Genomic DNA, 26559 nt, shown 5'->3' with positions numbered 1-26559 from the left:
AAATCAATACAATTATTACACTGGTTCAATAGGTAATTAAAATCAAATAAATTATACCAGAACAACTAAAATACATAATATTTTTAATAATATACAATATCGCTTTTAAATATTATTGTAAAGCTTCATCTGAATTCTAAAGTTTACCATCTCGTATCTAACTTCGATAGAATATTCAGCACAGAAAAAATAACGGTTCCTTATAGATTTGATTAATGCCGTGCTCGAAATGGTAAATTTTACATACCGGATGCTTTATTATTTCCAAGAAATTTAAAAAAAAGTGTTCAATTTTTTCTTTATTCGTGTTTGTTATACCATTCGTTTCGAATTCAATTTTCGGAAAGAATATGTAAAGTAAAATAATATAATTATCACGAACCAGAACGCAAGATTTCACGAACAGGTGTTGCGTTTCGGTTTGATCTGGTTCATTTAGACCCCTGTAATGATGTGTTTTACTCACAATATAATATGAAATAAAATTAAGCATTGTATTATAATATATAATAGTATGTAATACGTATACATTTAGAAGAGTTAAACTATTTTTTTAAGAACGACATTACATTTCAAAATACGACATATTGTATCTGCAACAAAGTCTAAAATGTTAATCGAATCTTTATGAACGTTCCATGAGATTTCACGTGCAATAAAAATAAATGAATACTGTACAGCTACTGTAAGTTCGCTTGAGTTTTATAGATATTTACAATCACACCATTTTCTGTATTTTTGATCCCCTCCCACCCTCCATTTTCACACTTCGTCACATAATTTTCTATTCCTCTGTCTAAATTACGTCTCATTTTTGAACTCCCCCACCATTTAAAAAAAACAAAGATTTCAATATATTATTTAATTAATGTTTTCATGAAATAATTTGTTCGATAAAAAAAATGTTTATTGATTTTGTGACGTCACATTTTTTTAACCTCTCTTACTACTTCATCAAATCATCACATTATATAACCCCTCCCCCTTTGGCATGGCGTCATAATATGGATGGCCTATTTGACGAACTAGAAGACAATTATTAATAGTCATTCGGTTATTATGCATAGGTACAAAATAAGTACTATAGGTACATCGAAAGCTTTAATCGCAATGTTAGACACAAAAAAGTATGGCTATGTCTCATATGTCTCATTTTATGTCATTAATCTCTTAGCGCACTAACAACCTTATTTATTACATAAATTATTTGCGATCATGCATCTATTACATATACATATTTTTCCATAATTTGACATATTATTATAATCTACATCCTTAAAGATAGATTCCGAAATGAAACCAGTATATTGAAATCACAATAATCTTTTTCATAACATGATGGAAATCACATAGATTGCAAATGTTTTTATTTTATATTATATTAAAATATTTTATCGAGTCTCATAAAGGAGGAGGCTGCCTGCAGGACGTTGGATGGAGTGTGTCTCTCGCCAGATTTGGACTTGGAGTGCGATGAGTGGGAAGAAGAAGATTCCGAGAGCTTATTGTGGACTGGTTTTGTGGTCAGCTTGAAGTTGAAGACGAACTTTAGCTCCGCCCAGAAGGCGTCATTTACTGTGATCTAGGAAACAGGAAGAAAAGCATTTTAAGGTTTTACAGGTCACTCCCAATGGAGTTCGATTCCAAACATGTCAAAAATCATAACACGATTCCGCATTCAGTTCCGATTCTCATTATCAAATCAACAATAATGTACATAGGTACCTAATTTTACCTACTAGTAATAGGTATTATATGTATACTTTAGTTTATTAAAATTTCAAAACTCATATCCTCACCAGGTGGAGCATATGGACACCACAGTTTGTGGTTATTACATTAATAACAATTTTAGTAAAAAATCTTTTGTAAACCATTATCTTCATAGGAATGCAAAATATATAAATTGACTTGCTCTGTGAATAATAAAATAAAAATGTTATAAATTCAACAACAATGGACCTAGGAACCTTTTAACATTTTTTAGTCGTTTCTATTCATAAAAAAAGTAATTGACAACATTTTTATTATCCTTAACTATTCATATTAAAACATCCAAATTAATTCTTTTATCCAAGTCATTAACTCAGATTTAATAAATTAATACAATCGACCGAGGATACTTGATTGAATTTGAATTTGAATTCTAATTGATTTAAGTTTTGTACTCTTCCATTTGAGTCGTTTTTGCGAATTTTTGGAATACATAGTAAAAAACTTAAATCAATTAGAATTCAGATTTTTAGTTTGTTTAATTTCTGCAGTTTATATTATTAGGAATATTGATGTGTGAAGCTATTGTTGCAATATTTGATTTTAATAAATTATGTTAAACTATAATACCTGTTCTTCGATAGCGACTTGCCGCACATTCCACACAAACTCCATAATGGCGATGAAAAAGGCTATAGTAACGCCACTGCCCAATACCACGAAAACACCACCGACGTTTTCTATTCCCAACTCTTTGGCATCATCAGACGCTCCTCCTCCATCATCCTAGAATTAAGAAAAAATCATGACGTAATTCGTATAATTTGGCCGAGGTCATTCTTGTTCGCGGATCGGTACTATCTCTCAGATTCATCCTTCTCTATAATACAGGGCAACATGAAATATCTGTGACGGTAGAAGCCCATGGAAAAATTATTTGTACATCTAGATTGTAACATTTTTACGTCTTTTCTGGTCTTCGACTTGTTAATACCACGAGTTTCTTCAGATTAATTTCATCCTTCTTGTGGGTTATGTGTCCAAATATCTGGAGAGTGTAAGTACAGGCGAATCGATCTGAGGCAAATTCCTAAGTTGCTGATGATTTACTCGTTTGTCTTTGTGGTTGTCAATAATTAATTATACTCTTAACATCCTTCTATTGTACTACAAATCCGTAGTCTGTGTCTTCCTCCCTACTAGGGTGTCTGGAGGTGGAGGTTGGCGGCCACCGTGATCCGGGTTCGAATCTCGGTATGGTGACAATATATTTATGTAGTTTTTTTTTTTAAAGCTTGTGTGATTGTATCGCTTATACTACTGCCATTTACAAAATATTAGGTAATACGTGTATTATAGCTACCATCACTTGATCCTGCTGCTTGAAAGAAGGTAGGTATAGCTTAATTATTCAAGAAAGCTATACTATCTAAGTAACTATGTTAAAATTATTTTAATATACAAGTTACATAGATTTGTGTTAATTATTATACAGATTAAATGAATTTGTATCACATTTATGTTGAGATCATCATCATCATCAGCCTGAATCTATCCACTGTTAGATGAAGGCCTTTCCAAGCTGATTCCACTTCTCTCGGTCATGTGCGTTGCGTTGTCACATACTTCCGCATAACTTTATCATGTCATCGATCCGGCGGCCTCTAGGTCTACCTTGCGGACGTTTTGTACCTTTTAGATACTACTGGATGACCACTGATGTTGAGATACTTTGACTAAATTAACAGAAGTATATATTTCTAATCACAAACGGTCGTGTAAATTCCCTATTAACAAAGGTGTCCGGCAAGGTGATACCATTTCACCTAAACTATTCACCGCTACTCTTGAGGAAATATTTAGGAAACTTGATTGGGAGGAAAAAGGTGTTCCAATTAATGGGGAGCACTTCAGTCACCTGCACTTTGCAGATGATATAGTTATACTTTCACAAGACCCGAAAGACCTCCAAGGTAGAATGTAAGAACTCGCGGATGTCAGTCAAACGGTCGGCCTAAAGATAAACGTCTCAAAGACAAAAGTGATGAAGAACTGTTTTTCGGACCCTGCGATTATCTGTATTAATGGCACCCAACTCGAGCAAGTCAGCAGATACGTCTATCTCGGACAGCAGGTGTCCATAGACGGAAGCATGCACGATGAAATTTCTCGAAGACAAAGCTGGGATGGAGTACTTTCGGACGTCTGAATAGTATCTTCAAAAGTGACCTACCATTGTGTCTTAAGCGTAGGGTGTTGGACCAATGTGTGCTACCCGTGCTCACGTATGGCTGCGAGACGTGGAGCCTCAACACGAGAGATGTCCAAAGGCTAAGAGTCGCACAGCGAGGCATGGAGAGGTGTATGTTGGGCATCACGCGAAAAGACCGTAAGAGAAACGAATGGGTTAGGAAGCAGACAGAAGTACGCGATGTAATAGACGTTGCCAAACAGCTGAGATGGAGATGGGCAGGGCACATTGCTCGCCGAAAGGACGGCCGCTGGACAAATGCCGTCATCCAGTGGTACCCAAGGGGCACAAAACGGCCACAGGGTCGCCCTAAAAGCCGCTGGATTGACGAACTGGTAAAGTTCGGCGGAAATACGTGGCAGCGAATGACACAGGATCGAGAGAGTTGGAAGAAGCTTGGGGAGGCCTTCATCCAGAAGTGGATTGATCCCGGCTGATGATGATGATATATTTCTAAATTGTCGTTAAAATTTACCAATAAATATGTACATGTTCGATGTATAATTTCACCCAATAATTTCTTTATTAATGCAATGATCTATAAGCTTTCAAAACCAGTTAAAAAGCATACGAAAAAAAGATTAAAAATTTATTGATTTACACTTTATTAAAATGATACAAAAACACCGATATCATCAATTTTATTCTTCCTACATGTATTGCTGTATATTTGTAAATTATCACCTAAAAACAATATACTTACTTACATATTATAAAAGAAACTATTTTTTTTATTCAACGAATATTATTAAATTATTAGCAAGTGCTAGTACGTTATAACTAAACATTTGGAGAGATCCGGATGTAGGTTAGTAATTAAGGCATTTAATTGATACATATCTTGATTTAACACCCAAAAACCGATTGATGACATTATTAAGGCAATTTGATAAGCATGTCATAAAAACTACTACTTAAATTATATAATTAGACGTTATTAAATAGGATACCCGTAGTTTAATTGGAAAAGCAAAATGGCGCGAATCCAGTAGTTTCAAGTTGAAGTCCCGTCGGGTGACTATTCTTTTTTCAAAAAAGATTTTTTTCTGGTGGGTATTATTTACATTATTTAGATGTTTTAAAATTATGTAGGTTCAATAAATATATAGTTTTAATTTAAGAACACAATACGATGAAATACACTAAAACATATCGTTTACTACAAATTAATATTGAATTTTGGACTTATCGGTTTTATAAACCGACTCAAATTAATATGGCTCTGATTTATTTTGTTTTTTAATACTTTCGAAATAAAAAATATATTTACTTATTTTAAGTGCATGAATGTAAATACCTTACGTATTAATAATATTATTAACAATGCACATTGTATGATTATAATTTAACAGGGTAATTAACATTTTTTTTTTAAACTTTATGTTATTTCTTTACCTTACAAGTTCCTCCACCGTGCATTTCTTCCCACCACTTTGTTTTTAGCAATTGCAGTTTACCCTCCTCTTGCATTTTTAAAACCGCTCCACTGATTGCTGTTCGATATGGTGAATCTGAAGACACACCGAGAGGAAATCATGTTTGTTTAATCAAAATAATAATATTCTCCAGATTCAGGTTACTAAATCTATTATCCGGTGCCATTCCCTTCTTTTTTCTGTTATATTTATATACTAACTAACTGTTGAGTAATTAGTCAACAATAATATACAGTTATAGGACAGTAGTTAAAAAGCCTATATATCAATTATTGGTTAATTTTTTTGTCCCGAGTTAGAATCCTTCCATAACAAAACACGTTGTTTTTGTGTATGAGACATAAAGTATGGACCTCTTAAAACCTCTACTCAATGGACATGGTTAATTTGTCTTTTATTGAATATAATATTATTATAATATCAAGGAAACTTTACAGTGGAGCAATTTAGAATAATAATTTCATTACAAGCCTTGTAGTCCAGTGCGTAAGGTGCGTGCATCCAGGGGCTCCAGGTTCGATACCCGATGAGGTCACAATATAATATCTACCTGGGTGTTTAATTGTTTCACGTATACTACTTACATAGCTATGACTCTACACTACTGTCATTGAGCCCCATGGGTTATATACGTTTTATACGTATATTTTAGTATTCCACCAAGAAATATAATTATATAATAATATAATATAATTTCGTCATGAAGGATTCTGTTGCTGACGCATTAAAGGATGCTGAACACATTTTAACCGATGTCGACCCCATAATTAAATATTTTCACATATGAGTCGCTTAGAATCATAACTCACATATTGCAATTTTGTCGTTTTTTAGTTAAATATGCCAAGTGATTCTAAATGAATTAATCTATATACCGAAAAATAGTTGAGTATTAGAAGTCAATTTAAACCATGTGAAAATCGTTGACAAAGTTCATTGTTGGTGTAATATGTCGTATATTTCAAAGAATAGAGTTTTGTCACCAACGCCTTCCTAACCAATCGGGGAGCTCTATTTCTCATAATATGCTATATGTCTGCAACGTTAGGAGTATTAGGTATATATATTTAAAAAAAAAGAAGTTATTCGACTCTCTCACTCATTAATATTCTAGGGAGTTCAATACTGTTCTTCTAATTACAAAAAATAGTGCTCTGTTGGTTTTTAGCGATTATCTCAAAACTTGATTTTTGGAATATGTGAGTTATGATTCTAAGCGACTCATACATGTTATTTAATTAATTTTGCTCTAGCAAACTCGATGTCGTGATAAATAGGTACTGGTAATAAAAGCGTATATATCGAGTGCTGTTATGGTTTCAAATACCTACAAGTAGAAGCGGAATAATCGTATAAACTCTCCGGGTGAGAACCTAATATCTTACGCACGAAAGACAGTCCATATTACTTAGAAAAACACGCTATATTTTTAATATTGACAATGAATATTATAAGGATACTTACTGACTGGCATAGCTATCCCATATCCCTTGGTGTCCAACTGACCTCCCACCTGCATCAGGTCACAGTTCCTCTCCACCATGTACTGGATGGAGGTGGACTCCATCAAGAAAGCATACAACCTCTTTCCCTTGAGTACTCTGTCCATTCCTTCTTCATTGTCTTTGACGAATACAGAGGGACGACTCGATTCCATTGCTGTCCACATGCGCTGGTACGTGGAGAAGTTCGAATCCTAGACAACACACAAATAGAGCACGATTGATATTTTTGATCTTTTCAAAACATCCTGATGACCTCCAGACAAGAATGGAAGAATTTTCGGAACTGGAGCCTTAGAGTAAGTTTATTGATAAATGCTGAAAAAATAAACAAAGGTTATGATGAACTACTTTGTGAACCCACAAGCAATTCATTTGAATGGAACACAGTTAAAATAAGTATAGAGTTACATAATATATTTATAGACTGAAAATGATTATAAATTATTTAAAATATTAATCAATAAAGCGATTTTTAGTACCCATATACTATTTTTAGTTGGAAATTTAAAAAAAAGGGTTACCTTGAAGAAGTTACCAGTGGAGCCACCCAGCACGGCACCATATTTAATCTTGGACTGCTTGGAGAGATCTTCCGCACTGGAGACGGAGTCGTCCTTCCTGTCGTTGGTGAGGAAGGCAGCCAAGTTGGCAGTGTATGAGGATATCATGATGAGGGTGAAAAACCACCACATTCCGGCCACCATCCGCGTCGACACGGCCCTAATCAGTCAGCAGTCGTTAGCGGTCGGGCCCATAATTAATTTATTCCTTCACTAAATGATATCAGACCATCTTTACCCTTTATGAACGGGGTAAATTAAATTTCGAGCCACTCAGAATTAATAACTTTTCCGAGATATTGCTATTTTTAGCTTTAGGTTCATACTAATGATTTGATATTATGATATACCTATATATATAAATATTATACAATTGAATATAATAAATTGTATATGTACTTCAAAAAGTTATGCTTAGGTAATGCTGTGATACGCATTGCAAAAATAAAAAAATAATGTGAAACATATTTTGTTGTTTTTAAAAATCATCAATTATTCTAATGCATTGCACAATATTAAATATATTTAACTGCACACAACTTAATGATGGTCGGAACCATTTTCGTTCATTTAGGAGAGCAGTGCAATTCCTTAGACACGCGAAAGATTTGTAAAAATTTTAAAGGCATCAATGATTAGTGGTTTGAAAATGAGATTCTTGAATTTTGAGTTTAGTGTATCACCAATTGTTAATTTTTTTACAGTTCTCTTACACGTATAAAAGTTATGCAACTTCTTATTTAATAAATTGACAGTTATATTCACCTATCTATTACAATTTTATTATAATATTTATGTTGAATAGTAGATTAATTTTTGATAATTCTTCTTTAAAAATCTCATTATCTATTCAGCAGCGAATGCGTTAACGCATTGGCTGCTGAATAGATAATGAGATTTTAATTGCCCCCTTTAAAATGCATGTTAATTACATCGATCGGCCGCCTGGTCATTACGCGCCGTGTGCGTCTTCCACGTCCAAAGTATTAATTGAGTCATTTATGTTGATAGCTGTTTCAGGCAATAAACCACCTTCGAAACGGTCGTCTGAAGTTAAAGATTCGGATAACCTGTCGCCACTTATGGCCTGTTGTGATAGAGTGAGAGAGTATAATATGTCAATATCTCAACATCTATTTTGTTTGTGACAAATGAATTATGATATTTGTTGATAACTGTCTTCTAACTGAACAAAATCGGTCACTACAGTTTAAAATTATGTGCATTAAGTTCTATAATGATGTCGAATAATTAATATCATCGCCCGGTTAACTCTAAGGCTGCGCGCACACGGCAAAGCGAAGTTTCGGATTCATCCGCCAAACGTCGTTTTCGGGTCGAATGCGTTTTGTTTGCGTTTCGTTTACGGCGATATATCGACGATGCTGTCCAAACATCTGGACAGAGAAAACACAGTTTTCAAGGAGATTCATAAACGCCTTTTTTTGAAACTGCACCCTGCTGCGAGAGTATTTATCTCTCATTACAGTGGTGTACAAGGGTAAATAAATCAATATAAAATCAGTACATAATATTGCATTATACCTACATTTATTTTCCCACTATTGCTTCTTTTGGAGCTGGACTGTTTTATATCGATAGCGTTTTGAAAATTACCTATTATTGTGCCTATTATGTATCATCATAAACTTTGTCTGATCAATACTATCGACCGAGGGTACTTGATGGAGTTTGAATTTAAATTCTAATTGATTTAAGTTTTGTACTATTATTATTTATTAATACAATAAAAAAAAAGATTATAAGTTAATACACGAAGAAAGGGTAAAAACCTTATTACCTAGATACCCACTAAGTAAAGGATGAAGTATAAAAACATAATATTGTGAATAATAAATATTGTTGTTGTTTTGTTTTGTCATGTTCTGTTTTGTCATGTCCTGTTTTGTCCGGTTACCATCTAAGTCATACCACGTGTCTGGGCAGTGTAAAAATAAAACCCAATCATGATGAATTGTTTGCAACCAGAAAGATTCACTTGAATGCTTAATGCTTATTTGGACTATGTCTGCATTTGCATATAGCTAACAAAAATCCGCATGAAAGTCATTTGAAATAATTTCTACACTATGAAAATATCTAGGTAAAACGGTAAAAAAGAAATACTTAATAATATGTAGGTAATGTTTACATCTTAGTTCGCCACTGGCCTCTGAGACAAAAAAGGTTTTTTTTTAATTCTTCGGATAGTGCAATAAATAAATTCTTCCATAATAACACTAGGGGTGAAAACAAAGACTACTACTATCAGTTTGCAGAACACAATAAGGCACATATATATACGATAGTATTGATCAGACAAAGTTTATGATGATACATAATAGGCACAATAATAGGTAATTTTCAAAATGCTATCGATATAAAACAGTCCAGCTCCAAAAGAAGCAATAGTGGGAAAATAAATGTAGGTATAATTCAATATTATGTACTGATTTTATATTGATTTATTTACCCTTGTACACCACTGTAATGAGAGATAAATACTCTCGCAGCAGGGTGCAGTTTCAAAAAAAGGCGTTTATGAATCTCCTTGAAAACTGTGTTTTCTCTGTCCAGATGTTTGGACAGCATCGTCGATATATCGCCGTAAACGAAACGCAAACAAAACGCATTCGACCCGCAAACGACGTTTGGCGGATGAATCCGAAACTTCGCTTTGCCGTGTGCGCGCAGCCTAACATGTATCTTTACAGAAAATCAATGTTTTCAAAACATATTGACGATAGCATAAGTGTACATTCACATTTTATATTCATTTTTACTGTTAAAATTATTTAATTTAATCTGTCACATAATAACACACAACAGTATAATAATTTTATTCAATGAATGTTTATTTTGCAAAAATAATAAAAAAATTACAAGATAAAAAGAACTTTTTATATACAACGTTTTTAAATTTTCTATTTAATTATTATGCTCAATATGCTCAAACCTGTACTTGATATGAAGTAAATAAAAAAACAAACAAACAAACAAATAATATAGAATACTTAAATGTCATTTTGAGAATTCATTTTGATTTCCATAGTAACGCACGTATATATTAATACTTTGGACGCTGAAGACGCACCTGGCGCGTAATGACTAAGCGGCCGATCGATGTAATTAACGTGCATTTTAAAGGTGGTAATTAAAAAATCATTATCTAGTCAGCAGCAAATGAGTTAATAATTTAGTTGCTATGACCACCCCTTAGCAACCAATAATAATATTTTACTTTTTAGGGATTTTTCTGAAATAACTTTCCATACAAAACAGAATTAACTGAAAATAAATTCAATTCTGCTTAAAAATAGCTAAAAGTATTAAAATAATGCATTGGCACCGTGTTCTGATATATTCCAAAAGTTTCAAATGTCTCTAGTCGGGAAGTTAGTTAAAAATCGACTGCAAGATTTGTACTGGATAAAAAACAACCATCGGACAAACAAGAATACGAGCTAATAAAAACGTTGTAATAAAATGGAATCACTTACATAGATTATTTTCTAGATATTTATTATAAATTATTATCAAACAAGATGACACAAAGCTAAAAAGAAAGCAAGGATAATTCATTATTACGCATTTTAAAAATCAGTCCACTGCCATTGGTGAATTTGAAGAAAAAATAAAAAAAATGCCTTGAATTTTCATAAGATAAGTATGTGGCTTATAGATTTAAAATATTATTATGCATATTAAAATATGTAGGCATAATTAAATAGTCATTAATTAATTACTAATTAATTTATTTATTTATTAATTATTAATTCATTAATTTATTTATTAATTAATTCTAAATGGAATTCTATTTTAACGCATTTGTATAGGTTACGCCAATTTTTGGACGGTTTTACTTTAATCGTGGTGGAATTTTTTGATTTTTAAAACGCTTTTTATACATGCATCCATATTATTTTAGTACGTGCTTCCAAATAATAAGCAAAACAAGACAAATAATACAATATGTACAGTTGTTAGAAAAATATTTTTTTTTTACCGTGAAAACTAATTTTTAATTTGCATTGTAATCGTTCAAAACCTACACTATAAGCTCACTAATCATGTCATCTAAAATGCCATATAAACCCATTCACAAATAAAAATAAGTGCATCTATCGAAAATATTGCAAAGTTTAAAAGATAAGCAACCAAAATACTATAGATAGCTGGTATCTATAAACATAAAAAAGAATATGTACGTGTGATATTTGATTTTTTGAGCAGGAATATGTAGGATTAAATTTATGTAATGACAGTAATTTAAAATTACTTTGGAGTTCATTGGAAATAATTAAGATTTCGATATTTTAATATTGCCGTGTAACCAATTTATATATTATGAATTAATATAAAATATAATATCCAATATTTTTATATGAAAAAGTATACTTGTTATATGTTTTATTTAAACTTCTATGACAATTATTGATCCACATAACGTTCTGTTCAAGTCCGATAATCAAATACTCCCGCCAACAAATTCTTTTTATGCAATTTAGAAAAGAATATAATCCGAAATGGGTTGCAAAAGTATATGCCTTACTTAGGCATGATATCTGATCCTTGCTGAAGTAAACTTCCCATCACAATCCACATACAGTTGATGAGAGTGAGGGAATTTTCCAGTTCTATGCAGTCCTGGTCGCAAGGGTGCGGTTTGCACCACTCCTTGGGAGACAGTCTGAGAAAACGGATATTTTTAATTACAATATGATGCGTTGTAGTTTAAATGCACGATTAATATCATCTTGAATTCTTGGAGCTGCTATAATATGATGTACCTATTAGGAGATCGTCAACGCGTGGATATTAAATAATAATACAATCGCCGTAGACAACTGATTGTATTCTATATTTATATTTTGAGTACTCTTTTACTCCATAAAATTCAAAGCCTGAAATAGAAATGAAAATTAGATTTGATTGTGAATATTAAAATATGTACAATAATATTAGAAGTGTAATCACTGTTAATTAAATTTCAGTATGTAAGTATGCAACATAGGTAAGAATTCATATTATTTTAGATGTAAAGTTTTTTTTTGTTTCTTACGATAGCGTATTATTACGAAACATCTAAAGCTTTGTCAGCAGTTCACATCGAGTTACTAGAAATTAAATCCCGTTCACATAAACGAATGGAAAGTTTATTCCAGGATTGAGCTATAAAAAAGCATTAAACATAAATATTTATTACAGGTAACAGCACTGACATCACATTTTCTATTTTACATATTAAATGATTAATACAATGAGTCAGTCAACACAATGAAGCGAATAGAAAATATTTATTATTGTAGGTATGACTGTAAAACAAAAAAATACATTAATTAATTATTTATGAAAATGTTTTCTTATACCGAGAAATCTTACAAGATATCTTGGAATTGTTTATCTATTAATATGTTAAATATCACTTTGACATGAATTGTTATAAACGCTTCAGAAATGGACCATTTTTTTGAAAACATTGAGTTATGATTTGAAGATATGATGATGAGGTCATTCTTCGCAGCAGCCTTACTTTGGCAGCAAGTCGCAACCCTGTGCCATCAAAGACCCAAGCACCAGCCAAATGCAGTTGAGAAAATTCCATGTGTTCTCCAGTTCGTCTGGATCCTTGTTGCATGGATGAGGATTCAACCATTCCTGAGTGGCCATTCTTGCTCACGATAAAACAAAGTATGCAATTGAATACACCATAATAATATAGTAGTATTAATTTAAAAAAAAACGTAGTCACCAAGTTTCTGTCATAAACATAAATATGTTTGTAGGTAATAATAATAACATTTGATGGTAATACAAAAATATGTTTATAAACGTTTTACCAAATTGTTACAATTAATATTATATTCCATTCATGACCCCCACATCCTGAAGCGACCTTCCTACCTATCGCTAAAGTTAAGGGCAGTGTGACGCTCTATAGCAGTATTTAACTAAAATTTAATTTTTATTCAAAATTAACGGTATTCTGTATATTATATTTAAATAAATCCACGTGTATTATTGAGTTGTCGAGTATCAAGATAATAATCAAAAACTGCATTGCACAGCCACATATTTAAAATCTTAATATTCTTGAAGCAAAATAGCACCGCATGGATGTATCTATAAATAGTCTAAGACCGCATGTGTTTTTTTATCATTATGATAGCAAATTTACTTAGTTGATTGACCCGCCAAGCCATGCCCTCCCTAAGCCCGGTTTCTGTTAGCCAACCCCTTGTGGGGGTCATGAATCTAGTCGTATTATGGTTTCACCTAAAAATAATTCCACTAAAGAAGAAACTTTACATGATAAGCATAGTGCTAATGTCCTGTAAGAATTTACCCAAAAGCAATACTCGTACATTCTGTGGTACGTGCGCCATTTTGGAAAATGGCGAACAACTTTTAGTCTTTCAATTAGATATACCTCATTGACGGCTGAAAATTTGGACATTATTTTGAAATGAATGGCATCAATTACTGTTGTGAAATAGATCACAGAAATACACAGGTTTGAGGAAATCACATACCCATTATATGTGTTGTGATAATAAAAACTGCACTTATTATTAATAATTATCAATCCATGGGGACGAATATAACGACACAAGAAACATTGGCAGAGAGCCCACAGGAAGCGGCGGGGTGTAGAATTTTCTTGACTCTGGCGGATGCTTATGTGGAAAGGTCAAAGTATACAGGATGAGATTGCCGAACGCACTTTGCATTTTACTCGCAAAATCGTCATAAGAGTAGTTATTTCTCAAATTTATTTATCTCGGAAAGTAGATTGATGGTATATATTTTTACAATTCTCTTAAAAAACCGTCTACCAAGTGGGTTCTGGACTATTAGTTTACATTATATTCTGTATAACCTCCATTTCACATGCAGCAATTACTTTTATGCGATATAAATTCGCGTGGCCATTTCCATGTACTCATCAGTGAACAATGGTCCCGCGATAACTTTCGTTGTATGTGGATCAAGGATAAGTGATAACGTTTGTCAAACTTGCCCATACCATTGCCTCGCCGCGCTCTGTGGGCTTTGCGCCGACCTTCATACATAAATTTGCATGCCGAAAGAAATAACATCTTACCTGGCAAGAACAAAAAGCAAAATGGATACACCAAGATAAGCAGTGCCCATGTAAATCCATACATCCAAGGATAGAGGTTTCAGGAAAGAAAAGAGATCCGCTGATTCTTTCTTAGGTTTGCTGTACAAGATGCTGATACCCAAATTCATAAAAGGCATCGTAAAGTCAACTGCAGTCCTGCGCTCGTAAGTGATCGTCAGGTCACAAATAGCAAGGTCGGCTTTCTGTTTAAAGTAAAACATTATTATGGCGTTACTGAGATAAAATAGTTCACTGACATATTTTTTCAATCATTTTCTATGGTATGCAGGTATGGAAGATAACTCAAGAGACGTCACAGAGAGTTGAGGCTTTCGAGACGTATCCTGAAAATTTCTTGGACTGATCGGGGGACAAAGTAAAGTTTGATGTTCTCAATCGAATGGGAGAGGCCTTTGTTGTATCATACCTATGGCACCATGTTCTGATGGTTGCCGATCTCCGTTAGAAGATGGCATGATAAGAATGATGAGATGATGTGAGAAACAAATAGATTAAATTAAATAATTGATGAAAACAATATATTTAGAAAAAAATATGGGCGGCCTTCACGCGCTGCGAAGTAAACTAATTAATGGTTATTAAAATGCAATTTGTCAATTTGGAATGTTTTAGAAAATACAAGTTAGAAATATATATGCCTTCCCTGAGAGACCCTATGGTATTCACCAAAACGTTAAAATCACGTTGCCATGGATGTAGGGTTTAGCGATGCCGATAAAGTGTGCTTGTCTTGACAATGTTATATTGTATCATGGCGACTGTGATTTTGATACAATATGTCTACACTGCCGCCTAAACCCTGCCGCCTTACGAGTGAATGAATGATTAGAAAAAATCTTTTGTGACTTTCCAGGACTAAGCAATGCTATTATTTTCAAACCGAGAAAAGATTCACATACTAAATATAAGCAGTTATGTTTAGTATTGTTATAGTTATGTATTTGTTTTTTATTTTTGTTATGTTATATGTCAACATCAAATCTAACACATCTGGCGATACTTGGAAATATTTTGTGACGCATTTTAGTCTCATTCATATATATTTCATAAAATGTCGTAAATAGCCAAAGCCTGACGATGATGAATAAGTCAGTTTTGAGTTGAATCGATTGGTAGACTAAAATATTAAAAATAACTGAACGAAAAAAATACTGGATTAAAAATATATTAAAATATTAACTTCTCACCAAATCAAGAAGCTGTTTTACTAATCCATCCCATTTCTTCGTGACTTTATTGTAGGCACCATACTTTTTATCAGGAACAAGCTCAAATCTGTATGATATGTTTAAAATTTTTGCTATTCCATCAATCAAATCCATTGAATATCCTTCATATCTATCGTTTCCGACCAGCACTTGTCCAGGTTCTGGCGTCCTATCCATAAGAAATGGCTTTCCTAATCTTGATGATACAATGAAAGTCTTATTTTGCCACTTCTCTGTCAGTATTTTGTCCACGTCTCCTTGAGTTCTAGTGGAATTGATTCCATGGACCATGTCCCAGAATGCAATTTTTTTGAAACCTGATTTGGATAGTTCTAGGATATCTAAATAAAATTGAGTGCGTCTACCATTGCTATCAAAAATTATCTCTCCAGTCAGACCTTTTGATGTTTTCTGGAAGAAAAAAAACACATAAGTACTACATCGTCAGGACAGAGGGTATAAATTTTGTATGACAAGACAAATTATGTAATTAAATAATTCACTGCGGTGATTATATGGCTTATAAATAAATTGCTAAACAATCCGATGTACATCTAAGTCGTCTCAATAAGAGATTTTTTTCGAGTAGATTTTAGCAATTTGCTCAACTTTTTAAGTCATGCTCTGAGTAAAAACACACATTGAAAAATAATTACCCGATCCAAGATTCAAACCCGAGACTCACAAATTCATAAGCGGATATGTTACTACTCATCTGTACTATAACAGTAGCATAGAAAATAACAAATTATGAAAAAAACTAACCATTCATTTTAAAGAATGAACAAATGAAAAAGTTGAAAATGTTAGTCTTGGATAGGTTACTATGCATTTTTATACGTAGGAAAGTAAAATAATTATTCCCATATAGTCCCAGAGTGACTGAGAGATAACAATAAATTTTCGTCGCAATCTATGATCTTTATACTCAGCGTAGACAAGTCCTTTGTTTTTGTAGCCTTGATAATGGTGTTATAATCGAAACAGATATAGACTAAAAATATTCTGTAGAATTTAATATAATTTATTTTATAATTTTGCTAAGAGAAATTTTTACTCATTTAGTCTATGGACGCGATAATGTAGTTATAATATTATTTTAATTGAAGAAGACTAATAACATTTTAAATACAAAGTAATATAAAACCTAGAGAAACATATATTTATTTTATTAGAAACATTTTTTTTAATTTTTTTATTTGGACTTGACGAAAAATAGTTTATTTAAACAGTATTTGTTATTAAGTACGTTAAATCTAAGATTTGTAAAAATCCTTACGCCATTTGGGAATCAAAGTGCCTACATAGTTAATAGGTACCTACATTGATTCGAAAATCACAAAAAATATTCGCCAATATGGAATTTAAAATAATACCTTGGATGCATCATAAATTTTGGCGTGATTAGTTTTGTATTGATTGCTAAATTGATAAAGCACATCGCCCGAAATCGGATGGATGCGGACCCAAAACTTCCGCTCTGTATACTTATTATGTATATTTTCATATTAGATGCATTTCTGAGGCTTCAAATTCATAATGAATACTAAATTCTTAAATTGAATTTAAATTAAAATATATAATATTATAATGTTGTGACCGCATTGAGTACGGAACATATATGAAAAAGCCATTGATAGTTGAAAGACAATTATATACACACATAATATTATAATGTCGCAAGTTTACATCTAAAAATAAGAAAAAGTAAATTAGTTAATTGTTGGTTGATTGTTAATATTAAACGTAGTACTAACAATTTTCATTTGCTGAATTAGTCTTAGACCATGTTCCCACATCACCACTCCGTCTTCTTGGTCACAAGAAAGTGATCTGGTCTGCAAACCCTCTTCAGAGTTGATAAGGTCTTCAAGTGCTATTCCAAAATGATGAACGGCATCTTGAGTCAATGCAGTCGATAACTAAAAACGACAAAATGCATTTATTATAATATATTATAATATTTTATTATCAGATACAAATCATAATATTTTTGTTATTGATAATGGTTTGGCTGCTATACAATACGTAGATACGTTATTTTAGAATATATTGTATAAAAACAAAATCAGTGTAAAACTATGATAATTATTATCAATTGATATTACCTCTTATATTGAGTAGAAATGAAATAATATGTAAATGTTACAATATTATATAAATCAGTGTTACCAAAACTTTTTTATTCGTTGCATGTTATTCAGATATACATACCTATATATATTTTCAGTACATCAAAGAATACTTGTCACTTTTCCAACACTCTTATTTTAACATATTTCATATTATGGATAAAACTAACAAGATGCAATTAATTATAATTATTTTTGTTTTGTCTTGTCTAGTCATTTTTAAAGACAAGCTAGTACCGCTTTATTTTGAACCATACGCAGTTTTTTTCTTCTTTCATTTTGTTAACTTTCAATTCATGGTGGAACTGCATTGTATTGTTGTTAAATTTAATAAAACGCAATTTTTTTGTAGTAAATATTCCACTCTTAATCAATAAATTAGGAGCGGTTTCGTCCGCCTTAGTGGAAAATTTTAAACTGAAAGTTAAACTTCAGTTGAAAATGTCCCTCTGAGGCGGACGAAACCGGTCCTAATTTGTTGATTAAAAGTGGAATAAGTACTACAAAAAAATGCGTTTTATTAAATTTAACAACAATACGCAGTTTTAGCTACGTCTTCATATTAAGCCAAGAATACCGCGACATATTTGTAGAAATTTGAGTTTTACTATGGGCAACATTAACTTCCGAATCTCTCTCGGCACACAAGTCGGGAAGTTCTGATGTTTGATATCTGTGTTATGAATGTAATGCTAATCTTACTAAAACGGATTCTGGACTAATGTCAGCCGCCCGATGGTTTCTCATTTCGCCTTGCTGCCAGTCGTTGACAGCACTCCGAAGCTCATAGCTGGTAGGATCCACCATTCTAAGCGATGTCACATTTGCTAAACCATGCTTTAACTCCATGTAGTCAATGGTATGATGGTCTAACCCAGTTAGAATATAGACCTGTAAACCAAAAAAATGAAGTAATGACTCTTTAAATGAAATAATCTGAACATATTTTTAAAATAACGATTGTGGTACCTTTTTGAAAACGTTAAAAACATCAGTTGGTATCATAGCACAAATCCATCCATGATCAAGTCTATATACGAGTAGTTATCTTAATCGGCATATTACCGTGTACTTTAAAATATTATATTATACCATTTTTTGTTATTTAACATTGACTTGCCAGATAGTAGATAGATATATAATAGGTTTAGCAAGTGGCAAGAGAGAAGTAAATCTGTTAATACAAACCTCTACTCTGTGGAGGCCCATATGATCCTATTAGGATCGGACACAGTCGAAAAAAAAGATTGACTAAATTTATAATATGATATAATATAATATCTTGATATAAACGCCTGCGATGGCCAAGCGGTAAAGTGTCGGATTATAGTATTGTGCGTTCAAATCCCGAGTCTAGAAAATTCATAAGTTGTTTTTCAATGTGTGTTTGGGTCTAGAGAAAGGACCTTGTAGGTTGAGCATTGGCTAACATTCATTTCTCTTTAAAAAAAACAAAAATCTGTTAATATAACCTCCACTCCGTGTTGGCTATTCTGTCATCTGATATTTTGTTTGTTAACATAATGTTATTGTAAGATTGCAGAAGCTGATATACACTGTATATTCTTGTTTTTTATGTTTTATAATCCAATTACCTTATATATTGTCACATTATTCAATATAAACAGGGCAGATATGATGTAAGTATTAAAAGATGTGGAAAACCGGAGAGATTCAAACAATATCTAATTAAAACAGCTCTCTTGCTATTATTATTATCTTTTTTCAATACTCTTTTCTTCTCTCTTGTGAGGGTAATATTTGTTATAATGTAAATATCATGTTGTGTACGTCTTGAATTCAGATTTGTTATGTCCACAAAATTACGTTTTCTTAAATAAATAAATAATTAACAAAAGTACACATTACAGGTTTGCTATCTGACCACTAAACTAATAATTATTCATGATCATACCTGATAGTCCTCCATGAGTTTAATATCATTGGCCTGTCGCAAGTATTGCAAGACTCTTTCCTTTGCGCAGTCAAGGATGATATGTATCTCACCAGCTTGCTTCAACTCCTTGAAGAGTGGTCTATTATCATCGTCAGGCTTCAACTGTCTGACGGTGATTGGGTCACTGTGGCTTGGACGCTTCAGAACGTTTTGAAGACGGGCTAGTCCTAAACATAGAATTATATTTAATTTGAGTTACGAATATAATAATACATCAATTTAATCTTCTCGTATATTGGCGGAGTGCAGATTTTGACACAAAAACATGAACAGAAATGAACCCTAAAACAGTGACGTTCAATGGGAATAGGCGGGTCATACGTTGCATAGGGGCGGCACATTATAAACAACGGCGAATGAAGGAACATAATTATTATTGTATTTGTAATACACATATTTATGACGGTTTGTCGCTCAAACAAAAAAGCGCTGAGCTTATCCATTAAGTAGTGTACTTTGAAGTAACATTGGAAGTATAAATTGTGGAGGCACTTTTAAATACATATTTAGAGAATACAGGAGAAAGATCTTACCATCATAATCTTCGTAAAGCACTGAGAATCCCTTCCAGTTATAATCCTCAACCAAGTCAGCCAGGGATTGGGCAATGGCGACCTGGTCGGGGTAGAAGTTCAGTGTCATCCTCGGCGTCATGAAATCAGTTGGAGGAGGGTCTGGCGACCAATATGTCTGAATATTGGGTATCTCCAAGGCTTGGCAGGTGGATTCGACAACTCCTCGAGTGTCCATTGACCCTGGACCGAATATCGCAGCAACTCCTTCAGAAGCTAGAGCGCAAGCTGAAAAGATAACATTTTTTGTTCAATTAAATGGTTGTTTTAATTCTTGCCACTTTTTAAACTACACAATCTTATTTTAATTATTGGAACATTGTTTGGTCCACGAGCTTTAGCTGGAATTTTAGTGAATAGCGGACGCCGAAAAATACTAAAAATCATGTGTTAATGTGTTAAATAATGATTATTTCGATTAATCATTTCTGTTTGCATATTTACAATAAAGTAGCTATTCTGTAATACAATGTTATCCAAGAGGTACAGAGTAATCATTAAGCCGCACGAAATTCAGTTGTATCATGTCGGAAATGGCTGGCTGCGAATTTCCAAGTACCGAGAAGAAACTTTCATTTAGCGGTGAATCGACTCAAACTGATGATGGAGACAACCTATAGACTCTCCTCAGTTTTGTGCGTTATGTTTCTATTTTGAAATTTTCTGTGCTGTTGATCGTGGTCTACATATTGGACGTCTTGTACCTCTTGGGTATCACTGGATTTTTAGATTTATTCAGCGATTGTTTTTTCTACAAGTAACGAATCCTGGTAATTTCAAATAAAATTATACGTATAACCCTGACGTTAGAATTATCGGTAATTAATACTAAAGTGTGTTTTCTCACCTATTTTTCCGGCCTTAAAACTGTCCTTGCTGGAAACTGTGTGAATTCTGGGTTCAAGTTGAATTTTCTGTGCGCTGTACATGTTGAACCTTTGGATGGCATACGTGAACGCTACTTCTGATGGATAATCATCTTCGTGGAAAATTGCTCCTGGAAAATAAAAAAATAAATTATATGTAGTCAAGATTATTCGTACCATTATTAAGAATAGTCAATACACGAATTGCAAGCGATGGTATTGAAAATCTCTGAAAAAAAAAACCAGAACACAGAAAACCATTTAATTACAAACGTTTTGAATTAAGCAATACTACTTTTTTTTATTTTATGTTTTTTTTTTTAAATAAATTCTATGTATTTTTTTTACGACCATGCCTGATCCTAATAAGATCATATGGGTCTCCACAGAATGGAGGTTTGTATTAACAGATTTTGTTTTCATGAGAAATGGATGTCAACCACTTGCTCAACCTAGGTTCATACTCTACACACAAATTGAAAAACAATATGCTATATAATACTCGTAATATACTTAGCATAATAATATGATCGTGTATACAGAGTACATATCATACTATCTTCATTCGTCTCATAGCTTATAACTGAATCCTATGTTAAAAGAAATGAGTATGGGATATCTCTTGTAAATGAGATGATAGTAACCGCGTGATAATTGTTACAGAATATGGTGAATAAATTATTCAAAAGTTAATCACTAGGTACTATTTATTTACAATTTCAATTAAAACACGATTGATACATTTTAATATTAATACTATCGACCGAAGGTACTTGATGGAATTTGAATTTGATTTAAGTTTTGTACTATTCAATTTAAAACTTAAATCCATTAGAATTTTGATACGTTTTAAATAAAAATCAATACAAAAAGATAGCTACTCAATTATTCAATTCCCTTTCTTCTTCTTTTTTATTGTAAATATTTACATTTACGTCACTATATTTGATCATAAGATGATCATATAGGTCTCCACAGAGTAGAGGTTTTATTAACAAATTTTAGTTTTTGCAGGAAAAGGCTGTTAGCCACTCGCCCAACCTATTAAGATCCACGCTTTGACAGTGCATATTGCCTGACTATGCCGAAAAGCGAAAACGAAAAATGTCTATATTCTGAGCTAAAATTCACATTAAAAAACAACATATAAATTTTCCAGACTCGGGATATTTATAAGCCGATACGTTACAGCGCACATTCACAAAATAAATTTTGATTATAAAACAGAATAAGTAGATACTTAACCAAAGAATATAAACATACAATATGTAGTTAAAATACAGTGGTCACTGCGAACACTATTGACAGTAGTTGTTTTAAGCATTTCAATTTTGTAGTAATCGAAATGTTGTAGTCGGTACTCTGTACAAATATTTTTTTTCTGATGGGTTTATTCTTGAGGTGACCCATATTATGTTTGTTCAATAATACATACTATAATTTTAAATCTTTATTTTTATTTATTGAATACAAAATAGTTTCATTAAAATTTATATAACTAATGCAACTTCGCAAACATTCACAAATATTTTCGGCTAAAAATTCATTTACGGATAATTTTAGAAATCAGTCAATATCGTAATTTATATTTTGTATTCCTATACTTACATTATTTTTTGGATCAATATTTTCAACAAAAGTGTATTAAAATGATAAAAATGACAGTTTCGAATACCTCTCCTTTGAAATATTAAAATATTGCATTATGATAGTTCTGCATTCAAGCGACGACTTAAATTCGATAACTGGTATTTTTTGTCAGTTATATTATAAAAATAGAATGAATGTTGTATATGAAAGGAAAAAGTTATTATAAATTGAAATTTAGTCGAATATTGTTATGGTAATCATTTTGTGAGTTTTTTGAAACCTAAGTAAATTTAATTGATTTATTTGTAATGCAATAACGGAGAATTTTATTAGATTATTGTTCTAAATCTTCAATAATTCCCATTGAAGCGAATGAAACCGGTTCTAATTATTATAAAACTTACTGGAAGAAGGACTACATAATATTATGTTTTATTTTAATTATGTAATACAATACAATTCTGCCAAGTATTGATAGTCGATATGATAAAACAGATTAAAAAGTAGGATTCTTACCAATTTTGATGTGGTGCACACCGTCGGCATGCCATATCATGAAGAAGAGGCTGAAGATGACCAGACTCCTCACTTGTGTCGAGAATAAAATTCGTAACCACTTCATTTTATGTTATTTTAGATTATTTTAATTCATTTACTTATCATGATTTATTTATTCATAAATAATTATAACACTATAAACTAACGTTTGAAACAATATTATATTTAAACACAAGCAAAATTGTGAAACAGGAATAAATCATAATTTCACTAATATATTAAATTATGATAACCAAAAAAAGTCTTTGTGTTTTTACTTATATCAATTTTAATTGATAACAGTATGATTTTGATGTATGTGGAGTATTATCTTACTAATTGACTGTTAATTAAACGATTACTGTGAAGCGCATCGCATGCATTCAACTATAATTCGCTAAGTAAAATTGATAATTCTCATGAAAATTATGGACTGATGAGTCTATCGATTTGCCAATATAATAAATACATAATTTGTGTTAAATCCTATATACCTCCAAACCATGAAAATTTATATATCGCGTCAGTGGAAATAAATTGTAATTGACCATTATGGAAAATCTTGGTAATTTTTGCCAGAAATTTTTAATTTGAAACTTATTTCAAGTTTACTGAAGAAATAATATAGAATGGCGTATTCTTGACACGTCCTTAAGTTTATTCAACATTCTTCCACACTCGAGATCGGTTGCCGGTTACTCCACGCCAATTATAAATTAATGAAAATAGATAATTTTGAAAACACTTCTGAGTATAATAAAATTACGACACCCAGCTGGAATCTCTAGGGTTTCGCGCCCACGCACATTACCACAATGCTAGAGGTAAACTATCTAATAAATTATTGAACGAAAACAGTTTTTAAGGATTTATTTATATGTTTTAAATTAAAACCTAAATTACAACACGGAGGTAGGTACCTAGTATTTGATTAACTATTATTTAATTTAAAACAAAATCGCATAATATGTTCACTACGATCATAACTAGTGCTGGTCAACACAATATAATTACCTATGTATATAATTCACGTTGGTGTGAAAACTTACATTTTCTTTTCTTCTCGGAAAACTTCAATATAAATTAAAGATTGGCATACTTTTCGAGTGAAAAATAATTCTCCGAAAAAATATTTTATCCATTGGCAACCGTCTAGTCTGAGAAATATTATGAATGAATCCGAATGCAATGCGAACTTTATAGTAGCTTGTTTACATTCATGACTCCTGTATTCTGGGAATACCTATACGTGTATTCAATTTTCTTTCGATAAGCGAAATTTTTCAGCTCAGCAAAAAATTGAAACTTTGTTATTCTTAGAATGCACCCAACGTTAATTGACGATACATATTGGTACGTACTAACTTAATTTGTAACGATATAATAATATACATTTAAAATAAGAAACCAAATATTAGTAATTCATGTATCTATAATATGCCTCAGATATAATTTTAAATTAAACTAAACATAACACATTTTTAATAAAGATCACGAACGGTTTCATAAGTAGAATATTACTAAATTATACTTATTACTATTATTTCTACTAATAATTTGTTGATTTTCATTCATTATATAGTAATATAAAAAAAATAAAACAAATTTTATGTAGGTATTGTCGATACGTACTTTATCCTCATTTCGATTAGAATAATGGTCGGATTTTTTACCCTATAAAAACATCAAGAATCAGAATATATAATGTGTGTGTAAATTAAATTAACCGGTTCTTATTATGAATAATTATGTAAAGATTTATTTGGTTACGTACGTACGTACAAATAATATTAATCACTTAAATTAATTACATTCATGAACATTAACAATTTCATTTACCAATTAATTGATGATTTCTTAGGTGTAGAAAAATGATCCTGATTGAATTAGGTATCTACCTACATGTTTTGTTTTATTTAATTTAAAAAGATGAATATTTAACAATAATTGTTTACTATCAACTAACTCAACTACAGTGACTATAACTTTATTAAATAAATATATAATTGTAAAGCTACCAATCGTGTTACGAGATAATCTATGTATTAATCTATCAACAAGGACAATTTTTAAATTATGGGTGTAATACACATTGGATGAGGCACAATACGTGTATATCACTAATTATATTTTGAATCAAGGCAAATACGTCTAATTTTTTAGAATTCATAAAATATATGGTTGCTTAGTTTAAACAGTTTTGAATAAAGTTGATATAAATTTAATACGAATATAATCAAAGTTTGCTTTACTGTAACTTGGCACTTGCTATTTATTACTTAGCGAAAACTTAAGGGATGTCTTGACGATTTAAGAGGATAGTTAATACTGAAGCAGATTTGAAGTGTTTCATATATATATTTATATATTTGAGGCATGCAGTACTCACGTCTACAAATTGATTTTAAGCTAAGGTACAGTCAGATTGAAATATTGTTGATCGTAATTATTAGTACTTGCCCTAAGGTTATTAACTATAGTTTTACCTACTGGTGACATGGTTTCTAAATTATATTTATGATAATTTCATTCATATAATGAGTTCAATAATACTTGTGAAGAGCGCATATGTATAGTACCTATACTAGTATTATAATAACCATAATATCACACTGAATTTACGTTACTATTACAGAGTATTAGAAGTTTTAAGCGGTTTTAAAAAACATATTTTATGATACTCCTTTATATAAAAAACGTTAAGTACATAATAATTACACACTGATCAACAGTAAGCTTGTATTCAAGTCCGACTAAATAAACTGTACACCCACGATTGCCGCGTGGATTAAGCGCCGGTCTATAGTGTCGAGGGTCCCAGGTTCGAATCTTGGGTCTAGCAAGTACACATATTGTTTTTCAATTTGTGTATGAGTCAGAGTATGGACCTAATAGGTTGAGCAAGTGGCTGATATCCATTTCTTGTAAAAATAAATTCTGTTAATACAAACCTGCACTCCGTGGAGGCCCATATGATCCTATTAGGATCGAACATGGTCAAAAAAAAGAAATAAACTGTTACTAGCATAATAAGTTTCGGTCTTCTCTAATTAATTTACGTCAAAGCATGAGGTTCTATAACAAC

At 31.8% G+C, this 26559-nt stretch overlaps 1 protein-coding gene across 3 annotated transcripts; it reads right to left on the bottom strand.

The window, feature by feature from the left end:
- Positions 1-24906, bottom strand: LOC147075985 (glutamate receptor ionotropic, kainate 2-like). 3 transcript variants are annotated; one of them, XM_085942322.1, is made up of 14 exons: positions 23454-24906; positions 21329-21478; positions 20443-20709; positions 19868-20076; positions 18655-18843; positions 17578-17742; positions 15800-16231; positions 14571-14794; positions 12018-12155; positions 7427-7625; positions 6865-7096; positions 5360-5475; positions 2344-2499; positions 1-1582 (listed from the first exon to the last, which is right to left on the bottom strand). In XM_085942322.1, exons 1-14 carry the CDS (start codon positions 23557-23559, stop codon positions 1382-1384), a joined length of 2784 nt encoding a protein of 927 aa, XP_085798448.1. In that variant the 5' UTR covers positions 23560-24906; the 3' UTR covers positions 1-1381. The 3 variants fall into 3 exon arrangements, with proteins under 3 accessions (XP_085798448.1, XP_085798447.1, XP_085798449.1); XM_085942321.1 differs by lacking the exon at positions 12018-12155 and adding an exon at positions 12999-13136 and having other exon boundaries at positions 23454-24904; XM_085942323.1 differs by lacking the exons at positions 12018-12155; positions 23454-24906 and adding an exon at positions 12999-13136 and having other exon boundaries at positions 21329-23026.
- Positions 24907-26559: the final 1653 nt, after the last annotated feature.

Source organism: Rhyacophila brunnea, unplaced genomic scaffold, assembly GCF_057557595.1.
Source record: "Rhyacophila brunnea isolate RB1 unplaced genomic scaffold, BYU_Rbru_1.0 scaffold_14, whole genome shotgun sequence".
In the NCBI taxonomy this organism is placed as follows: Eukaryota; Metazoa; Arthropoda; class Insecta; order Trichoptera; family Rhyacophilidae; genus Rhyacophila; species Rhyacophila brunnea.
Note: the sequence above shows the minus strand (reverse complement) of the source record. Positions and strands in the feature narration are given on the sequence as shown.

Coding starts and splice junctions, on each gene's coding strand:
- LOC147075985 (XM_085942322.1), bottom strand. CDS start 23,559: ATGAAGTGGTTACGAATTTTATTCTCGACACAAGTGAGGAGTCTGGTC. Junction 7,626..12,017: donor GGATCAGATATCATGCCTAA/GTAAGGCATATA, acceptor CTGACTGATTAG/GGCCGTGTCGACGCGGATGG. Junction 7,097..7,426: donor CCACTGGTAACTTCTTCAAG/GTAACCCTTTTT, acceptor TGTGTTGTCTAG/GATTCGAACTTCTCCACGTA.